General features: G+C 34.5%; 1 protein-coding gene across 3 annotated transcripts in view; it reads left to right on the top strand.

The window, feature by feature from the left end:
* LOC128988978 (molybdenum cofactor sulfurase 2) overlaps positions 1–27,237 on the top strand; it is a 38,267-nt gene that overhangs the window by 8,392 nt on the left and 2,638 nt on the right. For 2 of the 3 annotated variants that reach the window (XM_054410800.1, XM_054410801.1), the window contains 11 exons: positions 606–742; positions 10,833–11,121; positions 15,155–15,400; positions 16,609–16,885; positions 18,287–18,403; positions 20,797–20,952; positions 21,323–21,516; positions 22,484–22,701; positions 23,864–24,070; positions 24,942–25,054; positions 26,359–26,466. In XM_054410800.1, coding sequence (XP_054266775.1) covers positions 606–742; positions 10,833–11,121; positions 15,155–15,400; positions 16,609–16,885; positions 18,287–18,403; positions 20,797–20,952; positions 21,323–21,516; positions 22,484–22,701; positions 23,864–24,070; positions 24,942–25,054; positions 26,359–26,466 — 2,062 coding nt within the window. Of the gene's footprint in view, positions 1–605; positions 743–6,354; positions 6,819–10,832; positions 11,122–15,154; positions 15,401–16,608; positions 16,886–18,286; positions 18,404–20,796; positions 20,953–21,322; positions 21,517–22,483; positions 22,702–23,863; positions 24,071–24,941; positions 25,055–26,358; positions 26,467–27,237 lie in introns of those variants that run through there. The other variant, XM_054410802.1, reaches the window with a different exon arrangement.

Genomic DNA, 27,237 nt, shown 5'->3' with positions numbered 1-27,237 from the left:
GATGGTTTTAGCTTATTGAAAAAAGTCACTTTACGTCATAGTAATGAAATATACTATAAAAGTAAGTAGTAAAATACATGGCTGAATTATAAAAAAATCATATGTCGGGATAATTGAAATTAGAAGCCACCAGAGCAAAAAGGGGGAATGTAACAAAAATGTGAATTTGAGAAAACAGCGATTAAGTGTTTTCAAACACTCCCAAAAGAAATAATTTACAGTCCCAGTACGACGGACTGACTCCTTTTTACCCATTATGTCTATAATTAAAATTGTTATATCTTTGGACATTACACTTTCTCTCCCAGGTCAGTTTACAGACAATATAGAGCTTCTCTCAAAGCATACAAACCAGTTACTATTTAAAAAATATTTTTGATATTCTCCTTCTTCCCTTGGTATCTTCTTGTCAAAAATAGATATTCAACTAAGTTTTGAGTTTGACATTTTCTTCATTTTGCAAATCTAAATTTAGAATAAAATTATAAATATTCTATTTCTATGAAAAATCTGCTTTTCAATTATAATCTAGCTTATAATAATTATTCAAGAAGCATCGGAGGGAGCCAAATATTCTAATGATTGTCATTTATAATTATTCACAGGATTCTGCAACGTTTCAATACAACGACCGAGCACTACGATGTAGTCTTTACTTCTGGTGCAACACAAGCTTTGAAGATTGTCGCCGAAACATTTGACTTTACGAATAAATTCTCTTCCAGCTTGCACCAAATTCCGGGTACTATTTTATTTGTCATACCATTGACTGTCATACTAATTGTTATTAACTATTAACTGTTATTACTAATTGTTACTAATAACTATAAGAGAACGAAATAGTCCAGTATCAAAGTAATTGAAATGAAATGAAATGAAATGAAAATACTTTTTTATTGAGGCGAACATTAGGACCACATGGTCCTTTCTTACAGTTAACCTCTTATGTACTAAATATATACTAAACAATGTATTTTTATAAAACTTTTAAAACTATAAATAAAATAATAAGTAAAAACTAAAGTTATAAATCTTTGTCCCTAATATACGCATACACACACACATTCACTCTTTGCCATACCTAGGCCTAACGCACGCCATCCCACCAAGCCACGGTCATCCGATCGAGATAGTACGCCTTCAGCGCCGCCGTCAGTTGGGAACGGGATTCTATGCTCCTGATAGTGAATGGTAGTGAGTTCCAAAGGCGACATGCTGTTACTGTAAATGATCTATTATAAACTGTTGTCTTATGGTGAGGAATTTGGAGAGTTGATGAGCCAGAGCGGGTATTTCTTGCGCCTCTTTCATTTAAAAATCTAAAATTGATCGCAAGATAATTTGGAATTTTGAGATTGATGGCCGAATGAGTTATATTAATAATGCGTATTTCTCTAACGTCAGACAGTTTTAAAAGAGAAGAATTTACATAGTACGGTGTGACGTGATCATCTCGTCGAAGATCATACAAAAATCTTATACAGTAATTTTGAGCTCGTTGCAATTTTGTTGCCAAAGCCACGGCAATTGTCCACACTTTAAAGCATAGATTTTGTTTCAGTTATAATGCAGCATTTTAGTTTTTTTTTTATTATTAAGAAAATACAAGATTAAAAAAAATATACGTCTTTTAGAGATCAAAGATCCTAAAAACTAGGATAACGTATACAATAATATTAAAAATCAATACAAAAACTGAGCTACCTATTCATACACTTTTTTATATCAATCATCATAAAGTATGTTGTCTAGAAATGATTAGGCCTATGAAGTCCAAATTCTTTATACACTATTTTTCATAATTACAATGTTTAATTGTTAGTTGATGGTATTATCTTTACAATTCCATTCTATCTGACGATCCTACCAATGAATAAACTAATACACACTAGTTTTTGAATAATAACTATGGTGATTCATTTAATCCTTCTTTTGAATTATCTATTTTTTCCCACCATATACAGTAGTTCTAGCTGTTGGTGTTAGTTTCTATGATTATTTGTAACTGTCTCTTTGTGATAAAACCTTATCAGAACTGTCTATTGCATTCTGTTACTATCTGTACAAGGCCACTGTACTCTCCTTGTTACTAATATAGCTTTTTCACCACACTACGATGTTTTTAGTCGATTTTACAAACGTTTATTGGAAACCGAAAGCTACATATTGCTATCTATGCCAGCTGGAATTGTCATTTGGTGACCGAGCAGGTTTTTACATCCCTAGGACCGAAAATCACCAGCCCGCTTACTTTCTTAAAAACATTAATACATGAATCCATATCATTGCAATGGAATTGTTTTATTGTCACCACTACCTAGCAATATTATTTATTATTATTTTTGCTGATTCCTCAAATTATTTATTTACATAACTTGAGACACTATTAGTGTCCATTATTATATTGGTAATAGTATATACTGTAGTGTGCTGAAAAATAATGTTCGTACCACGGACCAAAATGGTCTTGCAGATCTTGATCTTTTCAAGATCTCAACTTCGCCTCGAACTTTAAAACAATCTCGTGCAACCTCAGGGTTTTTTAGGTTCGTGCTTGTAACTCTCTTTTATTACCAATTTCCTTGCTAATAGCCTATTTTAATTTGAAACTTTTTTTTATGATAATAAAGTTAGCCTTTGATTTCTTTTTTTACTAAATAATTTTATATAGAATTTGGATAAGATTGTTCTAAAACAAAAGTCTTTACTTGAATCAAGAATATAGATTTTAACAGCTAGGAGGCTACTCGATCCACCTCAGAATTAGGCTAATGTTCTCAAATTGTCCAACACTTAAATAGAATTGTCTGTAATAATAAGATGGAGATTACCAAATTTCTTCCAAGTTTCCACATTTCTTCTTGTTTAAACTATTTGAAATAATTAGACTATTGGTTTAGCTTTTCACTTTTTACTAGAAAATATTATAATATAAAAATCATACAAACTAGTTTTTACACTTTCATCAGGCTAGTTCATGATAGAAGAAGGAAATCCAGTTGTTACTTAACACATGTTTTTCAGCAACAATATATTCAGGTCTTCTAGATCTTGATGTTCACTGTTACTTTTTAGTCACTTAGGCCAATTTATAGTATATGAAATTTAATTTGGGTAAATTACTTTTTGAGATTTGGTTTGGATATATATATTTATTTTTACTTTAGCTTGTGTTTGAAATAGATTTTAAACATAGTATATTTTAAATAGGCTTTTAGGCTTAATTGACTGGTAATAGGCTATTTATATATTATTTAATTATACAAAATTTTATGAACTGTTGCAATATCCCCGCAGAAACTGAATATTACATGTAATATGAGGTTTCGATACACAGTGAAATAAATTTTGGTTTGAAATGTGAACATTTAATAAAAGAAGACTTAACTATTAATGAAGAACGATGGGTAGAACATGGTTATTGAAATACAAATACTTAATCAACACAATTATTGAATCATGAACAATATAACAACAAAATTATAACAATTAATAACATTAAAGATAGGAGAAGGAAGTACTATTGTTTATGTATTGGGGACAATGGGGTAAATATGACTTTCTCATCACTATCATATAGTTCATATGAGTTTATTGTTCCTTAACATCTTTTCTCACTTCACACTTTTCTTAATTAAGTTAATATTTCATTACACTGCAGAGCGTCTATTTTATGTTTTCAATTTACATATTTCTTCTGGTATTTAATTCACTTTGTGGAGTGTCTATTTTATTTACATTTAACTATTTACATGGGTTTAAGGTCTCTCTACACACACTTTTCATTTAATTTTCTTCAATTTAAAATTTTCTTTAAATAAACTATTATTTTTCATTCATATACTTTTGATTATTAAACTTGTATCTTCGGCTGAGGAAGAATATATCTTTTTAGTGCTGAAATGTCGTATGGTCCAAATGTCTTCTTATCATCTAGAGTGTTTACATTATAAGTTGAATGTCATAAAATTGTACTGATCTTGAATGCGCCTTCTTAGACTTCCTGTATTTTTACTCATATTTAAGTTAGGATTGTAATAGTTTGTTTTTATATCATTATTAATACTATCATAATTATCTTCATAATATTTATCATCATTATTTTCGTTCTCAATGCTTCGCCTTGGGCTTTGCTCAAATACAAAATTGCAAGTTATACCTTCAACAGATACCTCTCCGAACTTCAAAGTAATGTTATTATTATTAATCTTCAATTTAATAACTTTTTCTTTAAAATTAATCTCAAACTGCCATATATTTAATACATCATTCCCAATTATTAAATTCCTAACTAAGTTTGGTATGAGTAAAACTTGTAGTTGAGTTTCTTCATTTTCTATCATTACAGGTAACATTATGATTTTAGTTATGCGCTTAGATCGATCTCCCGTAGCCGTTTTAATATGTGTATTTGTAATTGGCAATTCTTCAAAATGACCTATGTGGTGTTTATTTTCTAGGAACCATTTTTCCGACATACATGATACATTAGAGCCGGTGTCAATTAGGGCATTTATCTTCAATTTATTAATTTTAACACTAATTTCTGGAAAATCAATTTGTTTAATCTCGTGGGAATCATTAATTGATTCATCTTCTTCACTTAATAAAAATTCTCTGTCACAACAGATAACATCAGTTTCATAACAATTATTTAATTCATTATATACATTTGGCCTTATTTTTCCGAGGGGATTTTCTTGCACTGAAGAGACAATTGAGGGAATATTATTTTGAGGGGAAGTAGTGTGTAGGCCATTTTTGCTCTCAGTGCTCTTTAGTTTAAATCCGACTTATGTGGTTGGTCGGTTTTATCGATTATGGTGGTACAGACTTGTCGTTGTTCTGGGGTCATATAATTGGGTTCAGTTCGGTTTCCGTTCCTAGTGGGATAATTATTTGAATTTTGTGGAAATCTGCCTTGTGGGTAAGGGAACCAGTTTTGTTGGTTTGGCTGGTTGTTATATTGTTGGTTGTGGTTATATGGTCGATTGTTTTGTTGATACTTCATGTCATATCTTGGTTGGTATGCATTTTGGTTGATGTTATTAGAGCGGTCAGGATATCTGTTTTGTGGTTGTGTGTTATAGTTGGGCCTTGGTTCATTTCGGTTTGTCGCTGGTGTATTGTGTGATGGGGGATGGTTTTGTTTATTCCGGCGATTTCCGTCTTTTATATCTTCACGCTGGAGGATCGATTCAAATGCAAATATTGTGTTGGCATTCTGTACTATGCGGGCATCTTGTATTAGTTCACTGAAGTGATCGCTTAACAATGTAATAATTTCTTCATCAGTCAAAGGTGGGGACATTGATTTCAACGTTATGACTCTCTCTATAAAGTATTCTGAGCGGGTCAGTTTTCCTCCAGGACGGTACCTCTCGTTTTCCAATCTATGCCGAATTCCACGCTGTACTGATTGGCTCCAAAATTTCATGAGAAACATGCTCTCAAACTCATCCCATGTATTAATATTACTTTTGATAAAAGAAAACCATCGTGAAGCGCTCCCTTCTAAACTCATCTCTATCGTATCGATTAGGAATTCTTTAGGGTCGGTTGTGGGACTCTGGCGAACCAAATTTCGACAGTAATATTTTTGTAGTTTGTTTAAGAACTCTTTGGGGTTGTGTGCTCGTCCAGTGAATTTAGGTACGTCTGAGTCAACATTAGTTCCGCTACCACAAGATACATAAATGTTAGGGGTGAATGTACTCTGTTTAACAGTGGCTTCGTTTTGTAGAGTTTCAATCTTGTTATGATGTTCACTTAGTGTTATTTTCATATTTTCTATTAATACAATGTTTTGTTCGACTCTCTCTTGATTTGCTTTAATCTGTGGTTCTAGTTGTTCTTGAATCCGTTGAGTGTTTTCACTTACTACGTGTCTGAGTTGTTTATGTTGTGTTTCATACGATTCCTGAATTTGACTTTTAATATTATTTAAATTAGTATTCATAGTCTGGCTCATCTTTTCCCTAATAATTTGATTTTGGGTATGGACTAGGTCATTTACTTCAGCTTTATGGGCATTTAGATCTGCTATCAGGTCCATTTTTAGATTATAGGAGCTTTCGGCAATTTGGGTAACTAATTTAGATTCAATTGATTTCATTTCCTCTGATTGTTTTTGTTGATTTTCCTTCACATAGTTTAATTCCAATTGTAGTTTATTTTGTGATTCAGTGATAGATTCAATTTTGGTGTCAAGGATTTTATAGTGGGTCTTTATTTCATCTTTAATGCTGGTTTCCAACGATATCATTTTATTATCCAAAGATTGGAATAGCGTTTGAATTTGGGTCATAAAGTCGGGTTTCGGGTCGGGTAGTTGAGTGACGGTGCTTGTTGTAGCATTTTGAGAAGCTCGCTGTGATTGATCGTCATGAAACTGTGTTGTGATTGGCTGTTGTGTTTCTGTTGCCGTCGTAAGGAACGTAGGCCTATCAGCTGTCATATTCATTCCCATCATTCCTTGTTCATCGTTCACCGGGACGTTGGTTTGGTCAGTAAAATTTGTTTGCTTTGAGGTTAGGGCTACAATTTCTGATGACTCGGAACCGTGGAATGATCGCTCGTCGAAGGATTTGTTTTCTGAGTGTGTTTGTTGTGATAATGTTTCAGGGCTTCTCGCTGTTAGTGTGCATGATTCATCTTCACTAATATCGCTGGTGTTAGTGTTTGTGTGAATTTCAATGTTGTTGTCGTCTTGATTATGATCGTCACTATCCCCGCTATTTTCGACTAGTTTCCTAGAGGGTTTAGGGTTTGGGCGTAAATTGTATTGACTCGTCATCTTGGATATCTTTAACTAACAGGTGACTAATAGGCTAATTATGAAAGGGGAAACAGGTGGGAATCTTAACTTAGATACCTTTGTAATAGTACAACACTCTTATAGGCTATTCTTAGTTTAACCTAAAAATCACTATTTCAAACACATGAGCTAGGCCTACTTGTATTATTAGCAAGGTTTGGTCAATAAGAGAGCCCCACTCGTTGCGGCGCCAATTGCAACCTCAGGGTTTTTTAGGTTCGTGCTTGTAACTCTCTTTTATTACCAATTTCCTTGCTAATAGCCTATTTTAATTTGAAACTTTTTTTTATGATAATAAAGTTAGCCTTTGATTTCTTTTTTTACTAAATAATTTTATATAGAATTTGGATAAGATTGTTCTAAAACAAAAGTCTTTACTTGAATCAAGAATATAGATTTTAACAGCTAGGAGGCTACTCGATCCACCTCAGAATTAGGCTAATGTTCTCAAATTGTCCAACACTTAAATAGAATTGTCTGTAATAATAAGATGGAGATTACCAAATTTCTTCCAAGTTTCCACATTTCTTCTTGTTTAAACTATTTGAAATAATTAGACTATTGGTTTAGCTTTTCACTTTTTACTAGAAAATATTATAATATAAAAATCATACAAACTAGTTTTTACACTTTCATCAGGCTAGTTCATGATAGAAGAAGGAAATCCAGTTGTTACTTAACACATGTTTTTCAGCAACAATATATTCAGGTCTTCTAGATCTTGATGTTCACTGTTACTTTTTAGTCACTTAGGCCAATTTATAGTATATGAAATTTAATTTGGGTAAATTACTTTTTGAGATTTGGTTTGGATATATATATTTATTTTTACTTTAGCTTGTGTTTGAAATAGATTTTAAACATAGTATATTTTAAATAGGCTTTTAGGCTTAATTGACTGGTAATAGGCTATTTATATATTATTTAATTATACAAAATTTTATGAACTGTTGCACTCGAGCTGGCAAAACCTCATATTTGGCCCTAGGTACGAAATATACTATTACACTAATGGTTTATTTTGCTTTATAAAAGATTGTAGTAACACTTCATAACACTTTGCTATATATAACCATAGATAAAAGGAGTATAATCTATGATATAACTCAAGATAAAATTGTTAAAATACTAATGATTGTGTGGTAAATTTCAGACTCTAATCTTCATATTTAATAAGAGAATGAATATTTTACTAGAATAGTCATTAATGTTTTTCCTATTAATTTCCCTACAATCAACCAGGAACCCAGGGGCGACTCAAGGAATCATTTTTGGGTAGGCTTGACAAGGATCTAGAAAGAGTTTGATTGGGTAACGAGAGGTTTGAAGGGCTTTCCCTGCAAAAAGGGGGGCATTTAAAAATTTAAATACAAAATTATTAGTTTTAATGGGGTCTCTTTATTTACATATAACTATTTTTTTTTACATTTTACTTATAATTTTGAAATATCTACCAAAATGTTGGGTAGGCCCGAGCCTACCTGGCCTACCCTCTGGAGCCGCCCCTGCAGGAACCTAAACAACTTCTTGGAATGAAACAAACTGCAATTAATTAAAATGTTGTGGTATTATTTACCATCTTAATTGACTTCAGAGTTTATTAAAACCTACCTTTAGGTCAATTTACAATGAGTTTTATTTGCACTTAAAATATCTAGGTTGTTTCTATGTACTCTAAGGATGTATATGTGATTTATCTTTTTCTTATTTTCTACAACAAGGTTGAAAAGAATTGACTTGTTACGTTCAATTACATCACTATTTACAACTCTTAACTTAATTACACTTTCTAAATTACCGGGAAAGTCTTGTAAAAATACAAACACAGGTTATTTAGAAAATTGTTTAATTGTTGTTCGAGGAAGTATGGTACACAATTAACTACTCAGGAAAAAATACTAAATACCGTACCTTAATTGTTGTAACTACTACAGGAAAATTCGGGATGAAAAACCAATTCCTAATACAATTTCAATGTATGAAAATCAAGAAAATCCATTCCTAAAACAAATGTTTGATGAAACCTTATTTGTAGAGGAGGGTAACCTCTTAAAATAACACCAGCTATCTTGCATTAGCCTATAATTTTCTACATAGTAAAAGTTGTTATTCCCTTTAACATAAATCTTAAGCTTGTGTTTGATACCTTTGACTATGTAGAACTAGACATTCCATTTGCAAGCAAATTAAGCATGTTGTTGTATCAATGCCAACAAGAGGCATTAACGAAATATTTTTAAACTTCAAAAGTGTCTTCGGAAACACTCATTTAATGTTAATCTAATAATCACGGTTTACAGACACCGATGATGAATGTGGACACTATGCGTACCTCCAGGACAACCAATCAATCAATCAATCAATCAATAAATCTTTATTCAATACATACAACAAGTGTACATGAATGTGTCATCAACCTAAAACTACTTCACATGATTTCACCTACTTCCCAACTTGCTTAGTCATACAGTTTTTTTTTGTTACAGTGTTCAAAACTTTCTAAACTATAAAATTCGCTATAAATTAAAAACCCCTTAAGTTTATTTTTGAATTTATTTACGCTACTTTCGTTTCTAATACTACTGGGGAGGGAATGCATGAATTTGATTCCAATATAATTAGGACTTTCCTTAAATTTTTCTTTTTTATGTTTTTTAGTTATGAAGTTTAGTTTGTTTCTAGTGTTATAATTATGTACGTCTTTCTGTCTTTGAAGTTCTGATTCATGATTTTTAACATACATTATCGTCTTATAAATATAGAGACTGAAAACGGTAAAGAACTCTAATTCTTTAAAATGATTTTTACAGGATTCGTTTATATCGAGATTAAGGATACACCTAATGGCTTCTTTTTGTAAATGTAAAATTTTGTTTAAATTGAATTTACTTGTTCCTCCATAAATTTCTATACCGTAAGAAATATGTGAGTGAATAGTAGCAAAGTAAACCTTTCTTAAGATTTCTCTGTTGCATAATGGATATAAGCGTCTAATAGCAAAAATACTTGAGCTGATTTTATTACATAAGTTGTCAACATGTGAGGTCCAATTAAGTGTGCTATTTAAGGTGAGGCCTAAAAATTTAGTTTCATAAACAAAATTGTTAAACAGTTCTTTTCTAGATTTTTTAGATTCAAACGCAATGAACGTTGTTTTATTTTCATTTAGTAAAAGATTTTTTTCATTCAAGTAATCTTTAATTATTGTGAGTGAATCATGAGTTTTATTTATAAGAAGCTCCATATTCTTATCATAAATCGACATACTTATGTCATCTGCATACAAGCACAGAGTATTATTTTCTACATGTTCAAATAAATGTTTTGGCATCCCTCCCAAGTAGCACAAGAACAAGAATGGGCCCAACACTGGGCCTTGTGGCACTGAGTATTTTACTGTCCTAACCTCAGATTTAATATGGTACATTTTATTCCCACTTAAATGAACAATGTTAACAAACTGCGTCCCTCCAGATAAGATTCAATCCAGCTTAACTCTTTGCCACCAATTCCATACATTTTAAGTTTATTTAGTAACTTTAAATGGTGCACGCTGTCAAATGCCTTGGACATATCCAAGTATGGTACACAATTAACTACTCAGGAAAAAATACTAAATACCGTACCTTAATTGTTGTAACTACTACAGGAAAATTCGGAATGAAAAACCAATTCCTAATACAATTTCAATGTCTGAAAATCAAGAAAATCCATTCCTAAAACAAATGTTTGATGAAATCTTATTTGTAGAGGAGGGTAACCTCTTAAAATAACACCAGCTATCTTGCATTAGCCTATAATTTTCTACATAGTAAAAGTTGTTATTCCCTTTAACATAAATCTTAAGCTTGTGTTTGATACCTTTGACTATGTAGAACTAGACATTCCATTTGCAAGCAAATTAAGCATGTTGTTGTATCAATGCCAACAAGAGGCATTAACGAAATATTTTTAAACTTCAAAAGTGTCTTCGGAAACACTCATTTAATGTTAATCTAATAATCACGGTTTACAGACACCGATGATGAATGTGGACACTATGCGTACCTCCAGGACAACCACACTTCTGTGTTGGGAATGCGGAATGTGGACAACATCCGACAGAACAGCGTGACTGTGAGATGCATTCCGCAAGCAGAGGCGGTTATGATGTTGGCTGCCGATGTTGGTACAAGGAAGCCTAAGTCTAGAGGCAACTCTCTGTTTGTTTATCCTGCACAGTGCAACTTCTCCGGAGTCAAATACCCATTGTCATGGGTACATAAGGTGCAGCAAGGAGCGTTGGACAATGGGAGGAGTCACAGGTTAGTATATAACATTAGGTTATAGCCTGGTTTGAATGTCACATCAGGCTTGAAGTATTGAGTTATAAGTGTTTGTGAACTATTTATAGTTCAAACAATAATATTTAACCTCTATCATTTGGAGGGATTTTATTTTGTAATTTTGAATAAGGTAGAGAGACATGAGAGAGACCACTATAGCTAATGATGGGGTAGTTAAATGTTGTAGTGCTGCCCTAACAATCAGGTTTCGGTTCGATCATGAGAAAACTAGTAGATTTTTAAACTGGACTCAGCTGTCTTTGATCATTGGGACACTAAATAAATAATCCATTCTATAATATCAGCTGATCTAAGCCAGTAACAAAGCTACACAGATCACAAAATCAGTTGTAAACATTCAGCTTTATCCCTGCATTCATATTTAGCTAAAAAATGTGCAAATAGTGAAAAAACATGGTGTGCTAATCCCGTCACCCAGATTGCAAACCAAATCACCTGATTGTATTGCCATATAGGTATATATTTGTTTTGATCTGATTATTATCGGTTTTATAATTTTTTCTAAATGGTGTTTGCAATTTGGGTGACGTCAGCATATGGCGGGAATAGCACACCTATGTTTTTTTCCTTCCACCATGGTCTGGAATGGTCCAACTTTGGCAAGCTTTAGTTGGATAAAATATTTAAATGGTCGTAGACTTGAGCATATGTAGGAAAATTGTAGAGCAAAATATTTTTCCAAAGAATGTTTTACTCCTTGTAAAAATTGATTTTAAATTGTAAAAAAATAAAAAAGAAAAAAAAATTACCTACTACCAAATCTTCAGACTGTATTTAAAATTGATCTGTGTTCTTTTGAATCTACACTGTTTTAATAAACTTTACGCAACACTACACTATTTTGACAAACTTCCCACGCAAGGATTTAGTCCAGAAAACAGCTGTTTGCTGCCAGCTTAATCAAATGGGGTTTCATTGCGTACTACTGTACTGTAATGAGTTTTACCGGACACCAATCAGCTGATTATACTGTATTTGGGTGGCAATGAGTGGTTATAAACAAATACCCCCGCCGCAGCAAACCTGCAGACTAAGCGAATTTCCATTTGACTGATTGGATTTACACTGAAATGTCTACTTAAAAATACCGGGTGTCCATAAAGTCTTTCCCTGATTATAAAGCTTTGTTGTGCGGACACCATCAATGCTACGCCGTACTTTTTTAGTTTTTCTGAAAGGGAATTTAATCAAGTTTTTGTTGGTATCACTTTAAATCCAGCTGATTTCCAACAATAACGTTACGTTCAACAAATAAACAAAACAGTAATACTGTAATGGCAAGTTTGCAAGAGAAATCACAGTGCGTCTTATGGTTTCATGAAACTCATTCCGCTGTTACAGTTCAAAGAAATTTTTTAAGAAACTTTTGGAAGGCCTCCACCTGATGTGAAGAGTATCAAGAGTTGGTATGCAAAGTTTCAGGAAAGAGGCAGAGTGTGTGATAAGGAAAGAACCGGTCGCCCGTGTGTTAATCAAGACACAGTTGATGCCGTGCGCCATGCATTTCGACAGAATCCTCGCAAATCAGTCCGAAAAGCTAGCCGAGAGCTACAAATTCAACGTTCTACTGTACACAAGATTTTGAAAAAAGAACTGAAATTCTTTGCTTATAAATTACAGGTTGTGCAAAAACTTGAGCAAAATGGCTTTCCTCTCCGAACTGAATTTGCAAATAACGTTCTGGATCGCTTGGAGCTGAATGAAAATTACCTTAAACGCATAGGTGTTTCTCAGACATAGCTACATTTCATGTCTGTGGGAAGGTAAACTGGCACAAATGTAGAATTTGGGGCAGTAAAAACCCCCGAGTTGTGATTGAACACGAAAGGGATAGCCCAAAAGTAAATGTGTGGTGTGGATTAATGCACGATAGGATCATTGGACCCTTCTTTTTTGCGGAAGCAAATGTGAATGGGTGGTCTTATTTGGACATGTTAGAGTTGTATGCAGTCCCTCAACTACAAGAACTTCAACCTGAGATCATTTTTCAACAAGATGGCGCTCCACCGCATTGGGCTAGATGTGTAAGAGATGTTTTAAATGCTACCTTCCCAGAGCGCTGGATTGGGCGTGGTGGGCCAACAAAATGGCCACCTCGTTCACCAGATTTGACCCCCCTGGATTTTTTCTTGTGGATGTTTGTAAAGGACATTGTTTATTCTAGCCCGGTAGCCGATTTGGAAACGGTCAAAAGAAGAATTACGAATGCTGTTATGTCTGTGACTGAAGATATACTGACTAAAACATGGAATGAAATCGAAAATCGCCTAGTTGATATTCAGGCCATTAGAGGTGCTCACGTGTAGAGGTGTACTAACATTGTATATAGTTGTAAAAAACTTAAGAAGTTGCTTGTTCTATCTGTAAATAAAACTTTGTTCTCCAATCATTGGTTTTCGTGTTATTCGGTTTCTTTATCAGGGAAAGACTTTATGGACACCCGGTACCGTATAACATTTATTCCCTATTTAAATAGAATTAGTTTAACAAGTACTTAGGTTTGCTGCATCAGGGAGGGTAAAACTGTTTTTTTTTTTGTAAATGTTAATATTTAGTAAGAAATAAAAACATTTTCCAAATTTGATCAAAATATGTTCATAAACAATCAAACTACAACAGTTTACTTATTCTCTATAAGAATAAAATGGGAATTTTAAATTTAAATTTTTTTGGAATTTACTCCGTAACCATTAGGCGCATAATAACACTTCAATATACTAAATTATTTGTTTTTTTAAGCTCTACAAAATGGTTTGGAAAGAAATTGCTAAATTTTATGTTTTTTGGGTCAAAAATGGGAAAAACCTATTTTTACCCCATAAAACCCCGTTCCCATGGTCCGATCAAGCTGGATCGCGAACTCGTTCAAATAAACGTAGGTTTACACGTTTGTACCAAATTTCATAAAAATCGGATCATTTTTGCTCGAGTTATCATGCTAACGGACACACATATATATATATATATATATAAATATATAAAGATATAAACATATAAATATATAAATATATATAAACATATAAATATATAAATATATAAATATATATATATGAATTTGAACGGATGGTGTTTTTGGCCTCTAGGGGCCTCAAAACAAAAAAAAAATCGGTCCCGCGTCCAGGTCTTACCATGAGTACTACGGTAATAGCTTATTCCCTATATGGGAAATTCGCTAAAACATAACCGCTCTTAGAGGTTATGACTATAGTTCGTCCGCTTATAAAACGACCTGCGCGCTAATGCTAAACCAATGGTGGAGGAGGTCGCTTTCTAAGCGGCCGAACTATAGTGATTTTTAGTACTTTAGTTAGTGGTAATATATAAGGATTTGTACAGATTTAGTAGTATAGCGTAAACTATCGTACGTAACTCGTCCAAAATGTGTGTACCGGACTCGTATGGTAATCCCGTTCGTTCGGTAAACACTTATTTTCAGGACTAGTAACGTAATATACTATTCCACAAAAAGATTTAGTCAGGAAATCAGCTGTTTGCTGCCTGTTTTATCAAATGGGATTTCATTACATACTATTGTAGAGTAATGAGTTTTTACCGGACACCAGCTGATTATATTTGGCAATGAGTGGTTATAAATCAAAAACATAACCCCTCTTAGAGGTTATGAGTACTGATTGTTAGTCCTTTAGTAGGTAGGAATTTGTATAATAGATGTGTATAGCATTTTATTGTTAGGTTAGTTTAGAGCAGTATGGCAAAAAATAACGTAAGCCACTCGTCCGAAATGTGTTTACAGGACTCGTATGGTAATCCTGCACTCGTCAAACAACCGTACTTGTCCGGTAAACACCTATTTTTCAGACTAATAACATAATACACTATTAAATTACAGGACTGAAGCTAGGTCTATTATATTCTAAACTTCAATAGAGTTAAATCATAATTTCACACTCATATAAGTCCAACTCCTTTATCTGTTTCCAGAATTTTATTTTCTGCAAGTTATTGTGTTAATCCTTGGTGTTTCCCACAGATGGTTCTGCCTACTGGACGCTGCCACTCTGGTGTCCACCAATACTCTAGACTTGTCCGCTGTGCGTCCGGACTTTGTGTGTCTCTCGTTCTACAAGATGTTTGGACTCCCCACGGGCCTGGGAGCGCTGCTGGTGCGCAACACCAGCACTCCTGTACTCCACAAGAGGTACTATGGAGGCGGCACGGTGCAGGTTGCTATGTCCTCCAAACCTGTGCACGTTTTGCGTCCTTCACTGCACGAGAGGTAAATATTGTTGTCTTTTTTCCACTGTTGAAATCTTTCTATTCAGAGAGAAAAGCTTGTAGAGAGAATAGCGTACAGTAGCCTATGTATATTTAAGTACGGACAACAAAAATCAAAATGGTCTGGGGGGATCCACTACATTCAACCTAGAACTAGAAGGCGTTATCATACAACAAAAAAAGGCAGTCAGGGTAAATTATTCTACCCTGAAAAAGAATTCATCTCATGATCTTAATATATGAAATGTTTCTGTACCCACTTGTAAATATGACACTGTACATGAGTTCAACGAATATGTTAATAAAGAATATTGTCTATTGTCTATTGATTAAAATGCTTTTTTTCTGAGTTGTTTGCTCAGGATAGTTGTGGTATGTGAATGATCAAGGTAAAATGGTTGATTATGATTATTAATTTTGAGTAACATGATGAATAATTTTTCTGAAAAAAATACATAAAAGTGATACAGTTGCATATACCAACAAGTACAACAGTATTGTAAAATAAAGTACATAAATCGCTGACAGAGAAAATATTTGTTATAGTGGAATTTGAAATCCAAAATCAAGGCAAAAATAGGTTTTACATAGCTCCATAAAATGGTCCAACTAAATGCTCCAATTAAATTGCTTAGTAGCTTACATGTTTTGTGGCAAAGGCAACATTGTCAAAGCTTGCAAATCATCATAAACACAATTGAAACAAACACAACACGAACATAAAAGCTATAGGATTACACAAACTTTTAGATAGCCCTATCATATTACTAAATTGGTCTGGAGGGACACGGGGTTGGTAGAAGACTGGAAAACTAAGTAACGTTGTCTCCTCTCCTTTTTTATCACTGATGTTATCAGGCCTTCAGTCGGCTGTTTTTGAATGTAGAATAAATAGTATTGAAGATCAAGTGATGCCTTTTTTTTATTTTGAGAATGAATTTTGAAACATGTAAGCTTCTGAGCTTCTGATTTAATCGTTGGACTATTTGATGAAGGTATGTAAACCCAATTTTTGTTGTCTTGTCCAAAATTAAGGTCTCTAAAACAGATGCAGGCCTATTTTGAGACATCACATCCCATCTAAATGGAAACCTTTATAAGACACACAGTAACAATACTTAAAGCACTAAAGCATGTATTTTAACACTGACAGACAATAGCAACTTACGGTTAAACAAGTTTATATTTATTCCTATCTCACGTTGACAGGTTTGAAGACGGAACTATCAACTACTTATCCATCATCGCAGTCCGCCACGGGCTGGATTGGTGGCAGAAAGTGGGTCTGACCGAGACATTGTTGTCTAACCACTGTTTCCGTCTGGCTCGCTACACTCACATGAGGTTGCGCCAACTCCATCACGCCAACAACCGAGCGGCCGTCTGTCTTTACGCGGACACTGCCTACGACGACCCCAGCACGCAAGGTGGCATTGTCAACTTCAATATGGTCAGAGACAATGGCCAGTTTGTGGGGTGCATAGAGGTAAGCTGATTATAATAACTAGTAGGCCTAACTCATTTTATGTTGAATTATATTAATTTTTTTTAAATACTTACTACGCTAAACTTTTATTCATTGAAATTTAACTTATCATATTGTTATTGTTTTACACTCAAGATACCATTACAAAACTATTTTTTTTATTACTTAGAAAAGAACATGGCTTTCATTAGTTTTAGCAGGATTTTATCTTATTTGTTGTTTTTTATAATGGTAACTTTTACTTGATGTCAGTAGTAATTTTGAGTTGTGTAAATTTATTAGTTATAGTATTTTTTTAAATTTTTATTATGACGACACTCCTATCCTTGTATGTTGTACTTTTTAAGATGTTAAAGAGTAAATAAAGAATTTGAATTTGATAAGTTCTGGTATTTGTAGTAAACATTAAATAAAACTTTAGTTTTTGTTTTAAATTTCCAAGATTTCTTATAAACTGTAAGTTAATGTTCTGATAGCATTGTTTGAAACCAAAATCTCATAAAATCGAAAGACATCTAGTTCACAATGTAATATTGAATTTAGCCTTGATTTAGTTGGATAAGGTTATCGTAATATAGCATCTTTAGGGAAAATAATTTTTTGCAGCAAAGCCTCAGTAACACAATTTATTATCACTGTTGTGGTTGAACTGAAAAATATCATCTAAATAGTCCATGACTGACTAGTGCTGCTACCTAGAAACGCATTGAACAACCTGCTATAGCGCTATCTGTTTGCAATCGCCGGCGTCAGCTTAAATACCTGTTTTTGACTCCTCAGTCTTCAAGCACAGATAGCCGAGAAGGCTAGGGCGTGTGTCACTTGGCCAGTGGCATTTGTCTGCTCGAGTTCGATTCCCGTTCTGTGTGGCAAATGATTGGTGACCTGTGTGTTTGTAGTGATATACTACAACCACTGGGGCATAGTAGGGTGTTCATAATCCTTGGTTTAGACATACATCTCGAATCATCGGATTGGGCGAATCTTTTAGCTAAGTGGTTGTTAGTATATCCTATGAACATGCAGGTCCCTTTTGAACACCAATGTTCCTTTTGCTACATTTTGTTAAAATGACCTTCCTCTCTATATCCCTTAGAGATTTAAAAAAAACATGCAAAAAAAGCATAGCATTGAAAGAGTTAATTGGCATCTTAGCTATTATTTTAAAAGAAATGTTCTTTTCGAAGTAATAAAAAATATGGTTTTGTAATTGTATCATGAGTATAAAACAACAACAATATGATAAGTTAAATTTTAATGAATAAAAGTTTAGTGTAGTACCGGTAAGTATTTTAAAAATAATTAATATAATTCAACATAAAATGAGTTGCTAGTTACTATTAACATAAAATTATTCCATGATATTACTTAAGAGTCATTATCTCATGGTATTTGTTTCAGGTGCTGAATCTAGCGAATCTCCATGGAATACACTTACGTACAGGATGTTTCTGTAACCCTGGAGCTTGTCAGAGACATTTAGGCATGACTGATGAACAATACTACGCAAACTTTGAGGTAAATAGCTGGGTAGCTGAGAGGATTTAATGCTAGAAGGTTCAATTCCAATAAAAGTCCAAATATATTTTAACAGTTTGGAACTGGACCCAGCTGTCCTTAAGCATTGGGCTTTTGAAAAATGATCCTAGCTAAAGAAACAAATTAGTCAGTAACAAGGCTACACTGATCATGTAAGTCATTCTACACTCATTCTGCATTTACTTAGCTTTAAACACCTACACAAAGAACATCACTGTCTTGATTGATAGGAACTAGGAAGGGACTTTTTGGTCCAGACACGTCAACTACAGCTTGTAGAGTGCAGCTTGAAGCTGTCATCAAATCTCAGGTTTGTTCATTTTTTATACAACATTTTTTTAATTAAATTATTATTGTTACCTTACAATATCCGTTTAGTGTTGGTAGATAAACAACTACATGTTTCGTGGCGACTGCCACATCCTCAGGTATCCTCTTCTCAGATTCGTCATCAATTTAAAATATAAAAAACAGAACACACGTAGAAAAACACATTACATTTACTTTGGTACCGTCACGGTGCGTGCACGCGTTTCGAAACAATTTTACAAAATTTTTTTGTAAAAAAAGTTTTGCTACCGTGGATGGCCACCTTGTTTCTAAGATTTTGAGAGCTTTTGAGGAGTCGAGCTTTGCTCGGATCACAGCTTGTGATCTGAGGAAAGCATTCGACTGTATTGATCATAACAGACACCAAGCTGGAGTACTATGGCATCCAGTACTAAGTATCCAGCTTAAGTTTTTTTATTCATTCCTGAGAGAGAGAACTCAATTCTTTGATGCAGGAGGCAAGGTCAAGCTGCTTAAATGTTAGCTCAGGTGTGCCACAGGGCTTGATTAAGGTCCCTTCTTTTTATCACAGTAACCTACCAGCCAACATAAAAAGATCTTCCACCATCACTTTTGCGGACGACACCAATTTGTTTAGGGTTCATTCCAACTTTTATAATCTCATGTCAGTAACTGAGCTCACAACTGATTCAGCTTATATGTGGTTTAATGCTAACAGCGTTTGTCTTAATAAGAATAAAACTCAAAATCTTTTGTGTAGTCTTAAAAACATTCTAGTAGAGTCACGGAATGTAGACAATGAAAATGTCATTACAGTTCAAGGAATAAAAATTGATAAATGTTTAAGCTAAGGTCTTCTCAGATAGATTCAGTTTGTGCAAGATTATAGAGTAATCTATTTGCTTAGAAATCTTATGGGTGTTGTACCTGAAACCTACATAAGGGTAGCCTACTTTGCATTTTTCCAATCCATAATTAGCTACGGCTTGATTCTTTGGGGAAATAGCAGTCACATAAGTGAAGTGTTAATACTCCAGAAGAAGGTAGTAAGAATTATAAACAAAACTCCAATTGGAGAGCATTGCAAGCAATTGTTTACAAGAAGTAGAATTTTGACCGTGATAAATCTGTACATATTTATGTGTTTACTTAGGGTTAAGAAAAATATAAATTCCATGTATATAGGTTTAATATTTTTTATTCACAACCCACATAATCAGTTCCTTTTAGACGTGCCTTATTGTAGGTTAAGTAAATGTAAAAATAGTTACCATGATACTTCATTAAGATTATTTAATAAGCTTAGTACCTTACCTTACCTATTAGGCCACTCAAACCTCAGAAGGTTTTTGGCCTCGCCAAAAATGCCTCGCCATCTCACTCTGTCTTGCATCCATTGAGCCTCTGCCCCCAATCTTCTCAAGTCCTTTTCCACTTTGTCCTTCCAGCGAAGCCGTGGTCGTCCCAAGGGCCGCTTTCCTCTTGGTAGCCCTTCATTTATCGCTTTAACTGTTGCATTTTGTTCTCTTCTTGCGATATGGCCTGCCCACCTGAGTCTTCTGCTTTTGATTTGGGCTATTATGTCCGGGTCTCTGTATAGCTCTCGAATCTCTTTATTAGTGAGTATTCTCCACTAATAAGCTCAGTATCAATGCCAAAAAATTAGATTTTAAGTCATTTAAAAAAGAGCTCAGGATTGGTCACTACTAAATCCTTTTTATGACATAGAAGAATATTTTAAGATGGACAATGTTAACTTTTAATGCCTTCACTTTTCCACATTCTTTTTTTATATATGTAAGCATGAATAAGTAAAGCCTATTTTGACTTGTTTTTAGGCTTGTTTTGTCTTGCCTAAAACATAGGCTGTTAATGTAATAGCTCAATTGTTATTGACTTTCGTCTATTGTATTTGTTGTAAATGTTGAAGGATAATAAAACGTTTCCGATTTCTTCACAAAACATAGCGTTGATGTTTTGTCCTAATGTTTTCACTGATTTTTTATTTGGTTCGATTTGATTTATGGATCATTACTCATTAGCTCTTGATGATTGTTATACTATGTTGTTTGTTGCTGTAGGCTGGCCATGTGTGTGGAGATGACAAGGATCTAATCAATGGCCGACCTACAGGCTCAGTCAGAGTGTCATTTGGTTCCCACTCTAGACAGAGCGACGTAGATCGGCTACTCAAACTGCTCATCGACTGCTTTGTCACCAAACCTGCAGTCATACGGGTAATATGCTTAAGATGGTAGAAAAAATACATGGTTGACTATTTTAGGTAATTTAACTGATTTAAAACTTCTTTTGATAGGTAATGCATATTTATTGTCAAATTTAACTAATAAACGACATTGATTAGATGATACATCCATATTTTAATATGGAAAATAAACAGATTTCTTTATTTTATATATTTGCACATCCAAATTTTAAGGTAGTTCCAATGTCGAACCTAACTTAAAGTTTTACTTGCTTCTGCTAGATTCTCTCTTGCATAGTCACAGATATGTGTTTTATTATTTTCTATTTCCATCAAGCTGTAACATAATAAACAATTTTCACCTCTGACATTGAAATATACATTTTTTCTGGTCTTTAAAGGATCCTGATGAATGGGAAGAGTTGACTCGAAAATTAAGACATAAATTTACTAATGTAAACTTAAACCTAACTAAACAACAAGTAGAGAAGAATGGAATTGATATCAATCGAGAACCAGTTTGCAACAGAAAGATTGAGTCAACAAGTCATCAGCGATTGGCAGAAACAAATGGGTCAGAACCAACTCCAACAAGGTAATTTGGTTTTCTGACCTTGTTCGACAAGTGTCACATTTTGGATATTCTTAATCTTAATATAGCAAATGATAGTGTCCTGTTAAGTATTAAAATTTTGTTTGTGTCTGTTCTTTTTAAATCTGGTGACCCTTGTTGTTTACGTTTTTCACATTGTAAATTTGTTCAACACGTTCGCTGCTGAGCGCTAGATGCCGGGACGGCGCCAGGAGCTGAACTAGCGCTCGCCGCTACATAACATTGCCGCTAATACACTGAATTGCAGTAAAAACAACAGTAGTTTAGTTATACTGGATAGCATTGTTCTGCAATAAAACTGGCTTTGGACATAGTACCAAGCGATTCTGATAGATAGCAGCACTACCCAGGTTGCAGTCGGTAAAGTAGTGTCGCTATCTATTAGGAAAGAGGTGGGACAAAGCCCTGTTCTATACGACCCTGGTGGTGATTTTGGGAAACAATAATTTTTATTGTCAGAAAAGTACGTCCTCACAAGCTGCAGAGAAATATGGCTAATCAATGGAAACGTTAAACAACAATGAACGTTCCGGAACGTTCCTAGCTCCTGGCGCCATGGCCCCACTGACGTTCCGGAATGTCCGTAGCAGCGAATGTGTTAAAACGTTATTCTGGGTATTGTAGCACTGGCTTATTATCTTTGGATATTATCACATTCAATCTATAGACATAATATCGTAAACCATAGCTAGAAGTCATCTTATGATGGGAGGGTCATTAATAAATGTTTGAATGTTTGTTTTGGGAGAGAGTTGGTCTAGTGGCAGAGCCCAGGGCCATGGTCTACAATGTCCTGAGTTCAAATCCCGCCAATCACCAATAGCTTAAGCACAGTTCTGTGTAGAATAATTCCAGGCTAGAGCCTATAGTGTTCTAGAATAAGAAGGAGGCTCGTTAAAGAAAAGGGAACTACTGCAATGATTCTCTAATATTCTGACACTTTTGGCAGTCTAAGGGTCACGCGAGTCTGTCTGTACCCGGTCAAATCGTGTGGAGCGCTGGAGGTAGACAGCTGGCCGCTGGATCACCGAGGCCTGAGGTACGACCGAGGTTGGATGGTGATCAGTGACCTCGGCACGGCTCTCACACAGAAACATGAACCAAGGATGTGTCTCATCAGACCTCTCATAGACGAGGAACAGGGACTGATGACACTTACATTTAAAGGTAGGTTATTTCTTATCTAATCTTATCACACAGGGGCAGGCCAAAACCATGAAGCACTTCATCCGAAAAGTTGAATTAGGTAGGTTTTGGTTAGTTAATTTTCACACAAGTCTGTCTATACCCAGTCAAATCGTGTCTATGATTTCTATTTATAGTTCTAATCTATGAAAACTGTTCTGTGTTTCCTCTATGCAGCAGAGTTTCACAAACTTACGTGATTTGGGTCTCGATGGGTGTTAAGTGTCTAATATGCTGTGTTACAGAAAAAAGGGTTGAAATTTTTAAAAGAGACATACATACTATTTAATGATACAATACTCTAACATTGAAATACATCAATAAAAGAGTGTGAAGAAAATATATCACATACCGGTACTATTTCACTAAAACTCAAGATCATAGTGAATGATAAAGCTAAGCTACTGGCTTGATCTCTGGCAATGAATACAGAGCCTTATAAGAAGCGAAACTGCCGTATTAAAAGAGGCGACGTTTCAAAGATTGCTGCTAGCAGTATTTCATGAAGACTTGGCTGGCAAAGCTAGCGCTTCCTACATAAATCTTTGTGAACTATTGCTGGCGGTAATCTTCCTAGCGTCCCAACTTTTAATATGGCAGTTTCGCTTCTTATAAGGTTCTGTATTCATTGTCTCTGGTCCTCAGGTGTACAGAGCTCAACTTCCATAGGCACTAAGTCCAAATGGCTAAAACAATGTAGCTACTGTACCCTATAACTGCTACCAAGTTCCTTAGCTTGCTACCAAGGTCTTAATCAACACCGTTTTAGGGTTATTTGTTTGGTAAAAATTCTTTACTGGTTCACTGAGAAATCTCCTGAATTAGTTGGAATTTAATCACAGAAAAGGAAGGTACAGAAGAAACAAATCAATGGTACACCTAAGTGGTGTCTAGCATAGCTGCTGGTGTCTAGGGTTAAGTCCAACACCTCACCCCTCGCCATCATGTACTACAACACTGACTGTGTAGGAAGACCCTGTGCCCTGTATCATAGGCTTTTCCTTGCTTGTCGTATATTTCCGGGACAACCAGAGCTGAAAGTGTACAGTCATCCCAAGCATATTTCCTCTGAACCTCACTCCTCTGTGATTTAATGTAGTTTTAATTGAATGGTTGCTGATTTATTTATGTGTATTCTGGGTAGGCTACCCAAGATGCAGTGTGCCAATGCATCCATCCTCAGCAGATGCGACCACAGCTGGTCTGTGCCAATCCAAGGTGTGTGGTTCACAAGTACAAGGGTGGGACTGTGGGGAACCTGCGGCGCAGTGGCTGACAACTGTGCTGGGGAGACCAGGACTGCGGTTACTGCGGCAGAGCGACCACTACGACAGGGCCAGCAAAGGAAAAAGTGGGTGATGTGTGGCAACTTTCAAACATTTATTACAAATTTTAAAACTTCATTAGGAACTGATTGGAAGTGAGCGAAGAATGTAGCAAAGAGCACAAGGGAGGAAGGGACTATATTTCAAGAATTTATTTCAAGTATAGTAGCAGTAGGTTTACTTGAATGGGAAAGAATCGATCCTGAACAAGAAACATAACAACTTAAAATTCCTGTTAGTTGGTATATAAGTATCAATATTTAGAGTGTACACAAACCAGTTGTAGTTTATGCACTTTTATAAAGTATGTAACTTATTGGAAATAATTGTGTCAGTAAATTGTTTGATTGATTGATTGAACAAAGCGCAAACAATAGAATATTTCACTGACACTAGACAGTGCATTCAAAGAAAGATTGTTGGATTTTCTTTGTAACTCAAAATATTCTAGTGTTGTGTAAGGGGCTAAATAGTGTCTACGTTTCTTCTGAAAGGGGACTTATTTTCTGCTGTTTTGGTAAGCCTGCTATCTTGACAGTTTACACAAATAGTTGATTGTTTTTGCATTATTGAAGTAGGCTATGCGGAAAACAGAATCTTCTTCTTATATATTCTTCGAATATCTGTCGGTGGCTTACATCGGCTATGACAATTTTGATTTTAAAAACTGGCGACAACTTTGACATGGGGATGAAATGTCTAGTTGTATCAAGTCAAAGGTATAACCCACTGAGAACAGCTCATGGAAGAAAATCCAGTCTTTTCTGCAATCTAATCTTATTTGGAAGTCAATTTATTGGCATGGTCGGTATAATACCAAAGTCCATTCCCCCCCCCCTCCCCAAATATATTCTATATTTATCACTGCCGATTGTCAAATGTTTAGTGTATTTCTAGAGAACAGCAGTACTTCACTCGCTCTCAGTAACCAGGCTCAGTTTCTGCTAGTCAACGAAAACAGCGTTAACTGGCTGTCAGACAAGTTACCCGACCAATCAGATTGCTCCGAGGTAGTACACCTTCAATATATTATTGTTATGTTAACTCTAACTTAAATCATTGTTATTTATTCAGGTTAAGTTTACCGCTTGCTACAATTATCACATCACATTGTGCTTTCAATAATCCTGCAAAACAAAATCCACTTGGCGAACTCTTGGTTGTGTACTAAAAAACATTTGCTTTGTTTAAAAATAACTGTATGATTTGTCAGATCACCATAGAACCCTACTATGATAGTATGCATTGTTGTTTTAAGTTGAATATGAAATTATAAAGAATCATGTTTTGTTGGTGAAGTTTAAAAAGGTTTAAACTATCTTTCTTGCTCTGCTACTTTGCTCTGCTGTACTTTGAGATGATACGATTTTTAGCGAATTTCCCTATAGGGAAGTAGCTATTACCGTAGGTGGCACGGTAAGACCTAGACCCGGGACCGATTTACTTTTTCATTTTGATGTCCCCAGAGACCAAAAACACCATCCATTCAAATTTTTATATATGTATATATATATATATATAGACTTAAATATATATATATATATATACGTCCGTGAACGCGATAACTTGAGTAATTTTTGTCCGATTTTGATGAAATTTGGTTTAAAGGTGTAAAGCGGGATAAACTTGAATGAGTTCGCGAACCAGCATGATCGGACCATGGGAACGGGGCTTTACGGGGGGTTTTATGGGGTAAAAATTGGTTTTTCTCACTTTTGACCCTCAAAACACAAAATTTCTCAATTTCTCTTTAGACCTTTTTAAAGAGCTTAAAAAAACAAATAATTAAGTATATGAAAGTATTTTTGTTCGATTATTAGTAACGGAGAAAATTAAAAAAATTGTAAATTTAAAATTCCCATGTTATTCTTATGGAGAATATTGTCAAATGTTGTAGTTTGCTTGTTTATGAATATATTTTGATCAAACTTGGCAAATTTATTTATTTTCTACTAAGCTATCAATATTTTACTCAAAAACACACTTTATTAGTTTCCTTGTAGCAGCAAACCTGGGTACTCGTTAAACCTAATGTTATTAAAATATATTTAACTGAAAATCAATTCAGACAAATGGAAATTCGCTTAGTCGGCAGGTTTGCTGCGGCGGGGGTATTATTAAGCAGTTCTTGTTTGTTAATAATTTAATTTTATTGGTTCAACAATTAATTTCAAACACTCTGGTACTGGCTTTACTTCTGGTAACTGTGACTGTATGCAGCATTTCCGATTTGTTTATTACTAGTCATTTTTGTTGAAAAGTGAATCTTGAGATTGAATATTCAATCAATACCTACTGCATTTTCCTGTTTCAGGCTACCATGGTAGACAGGTTCAGGAGCAATTTTGTCGTACAAGGAGACTTAGCTCCGTTTGAAGAACAAAAATGGACGGAGGTTGTAATTGGATCAATTCCTTTCAAAGTGAGTTTAGCCTTTTTGCTTTTTGTTTGTCAACCTTTTTGGAACTAGAAACACAATTAAAGATGAGAAATCTATTACGTTATGTTTTATCTATCTATATCTATCTATCTATCTATACTATTATAAAGAAGAGGTGGTGTCTGTGTGTGTGTGTGTTTGTATGAGGTAATCTCAAAAACTACTGAACCGACTGGGCTCAAATTGCACACAAATGAAGCTACAGCTCCGAGGATACATATAGAACTATTCCCGCTTCGATATTGTCCTAGGGCTCTGCCCCGTGGGCTTTCAAAAATTTGAGGTGAGAGATTTAAAAGTAAATATTGATTGATGGTATCCATGGTAACAAAGAACAAACCTACAAAGTTTAAAAATGTAAACAAGCAGAACTAACTGTCAAATGAATTTTGATTTCACAATTCCACACAGCTGGTTCAAACATATTAAATACTACACGAATATTAGAACAGAGAGGGTAAGGATTATAAATTTAAAATAATTATGTCACTAAGCCCGAATGTAAACATTATTTAACATTACTTAAACATTACTTAAATGGAGCTGTCAAACCATATGTCAATGTAATTTCATTAGTGTATAATTCTTTCAGTTACTTCATTTGTTTATGTTTATGATCAATTATACTGAGTCTGTTCTAATATTTGTGAAATGCTGTAATAATATTTTATAGGGAATAAATCTTTGTAAATAAATTGTTCATGGATATAGGAAATAATTAAGATTCTATAATCAGAAAGTTTTGGATGTACG

This window comes from Macrosteles quadrilineatus, unplaced genomic scaffold (assembly GCF_028750875.1).
Source record: "Macrosteles quadrilineatus isolate MER2022 unplaced genomic scaffold, UCM_ALF_1.0 Scaffold_3__2_contigs__length_128488019, whole genome shotgun sequence".
Classification (NCBI taxonomy): domain Eukaryota; kingdom Metazoa; phylum Arthropoda; class Insecta; order Hemiptera; family Cicadellidae; genus Macrosteles; species Macrosteles quadrilineatus.
The sequence above is the reverse complement of the archived record's forward strand: the minus strand, read 5'-3'. Positions and strand labels throughout refer to the sequence as shown.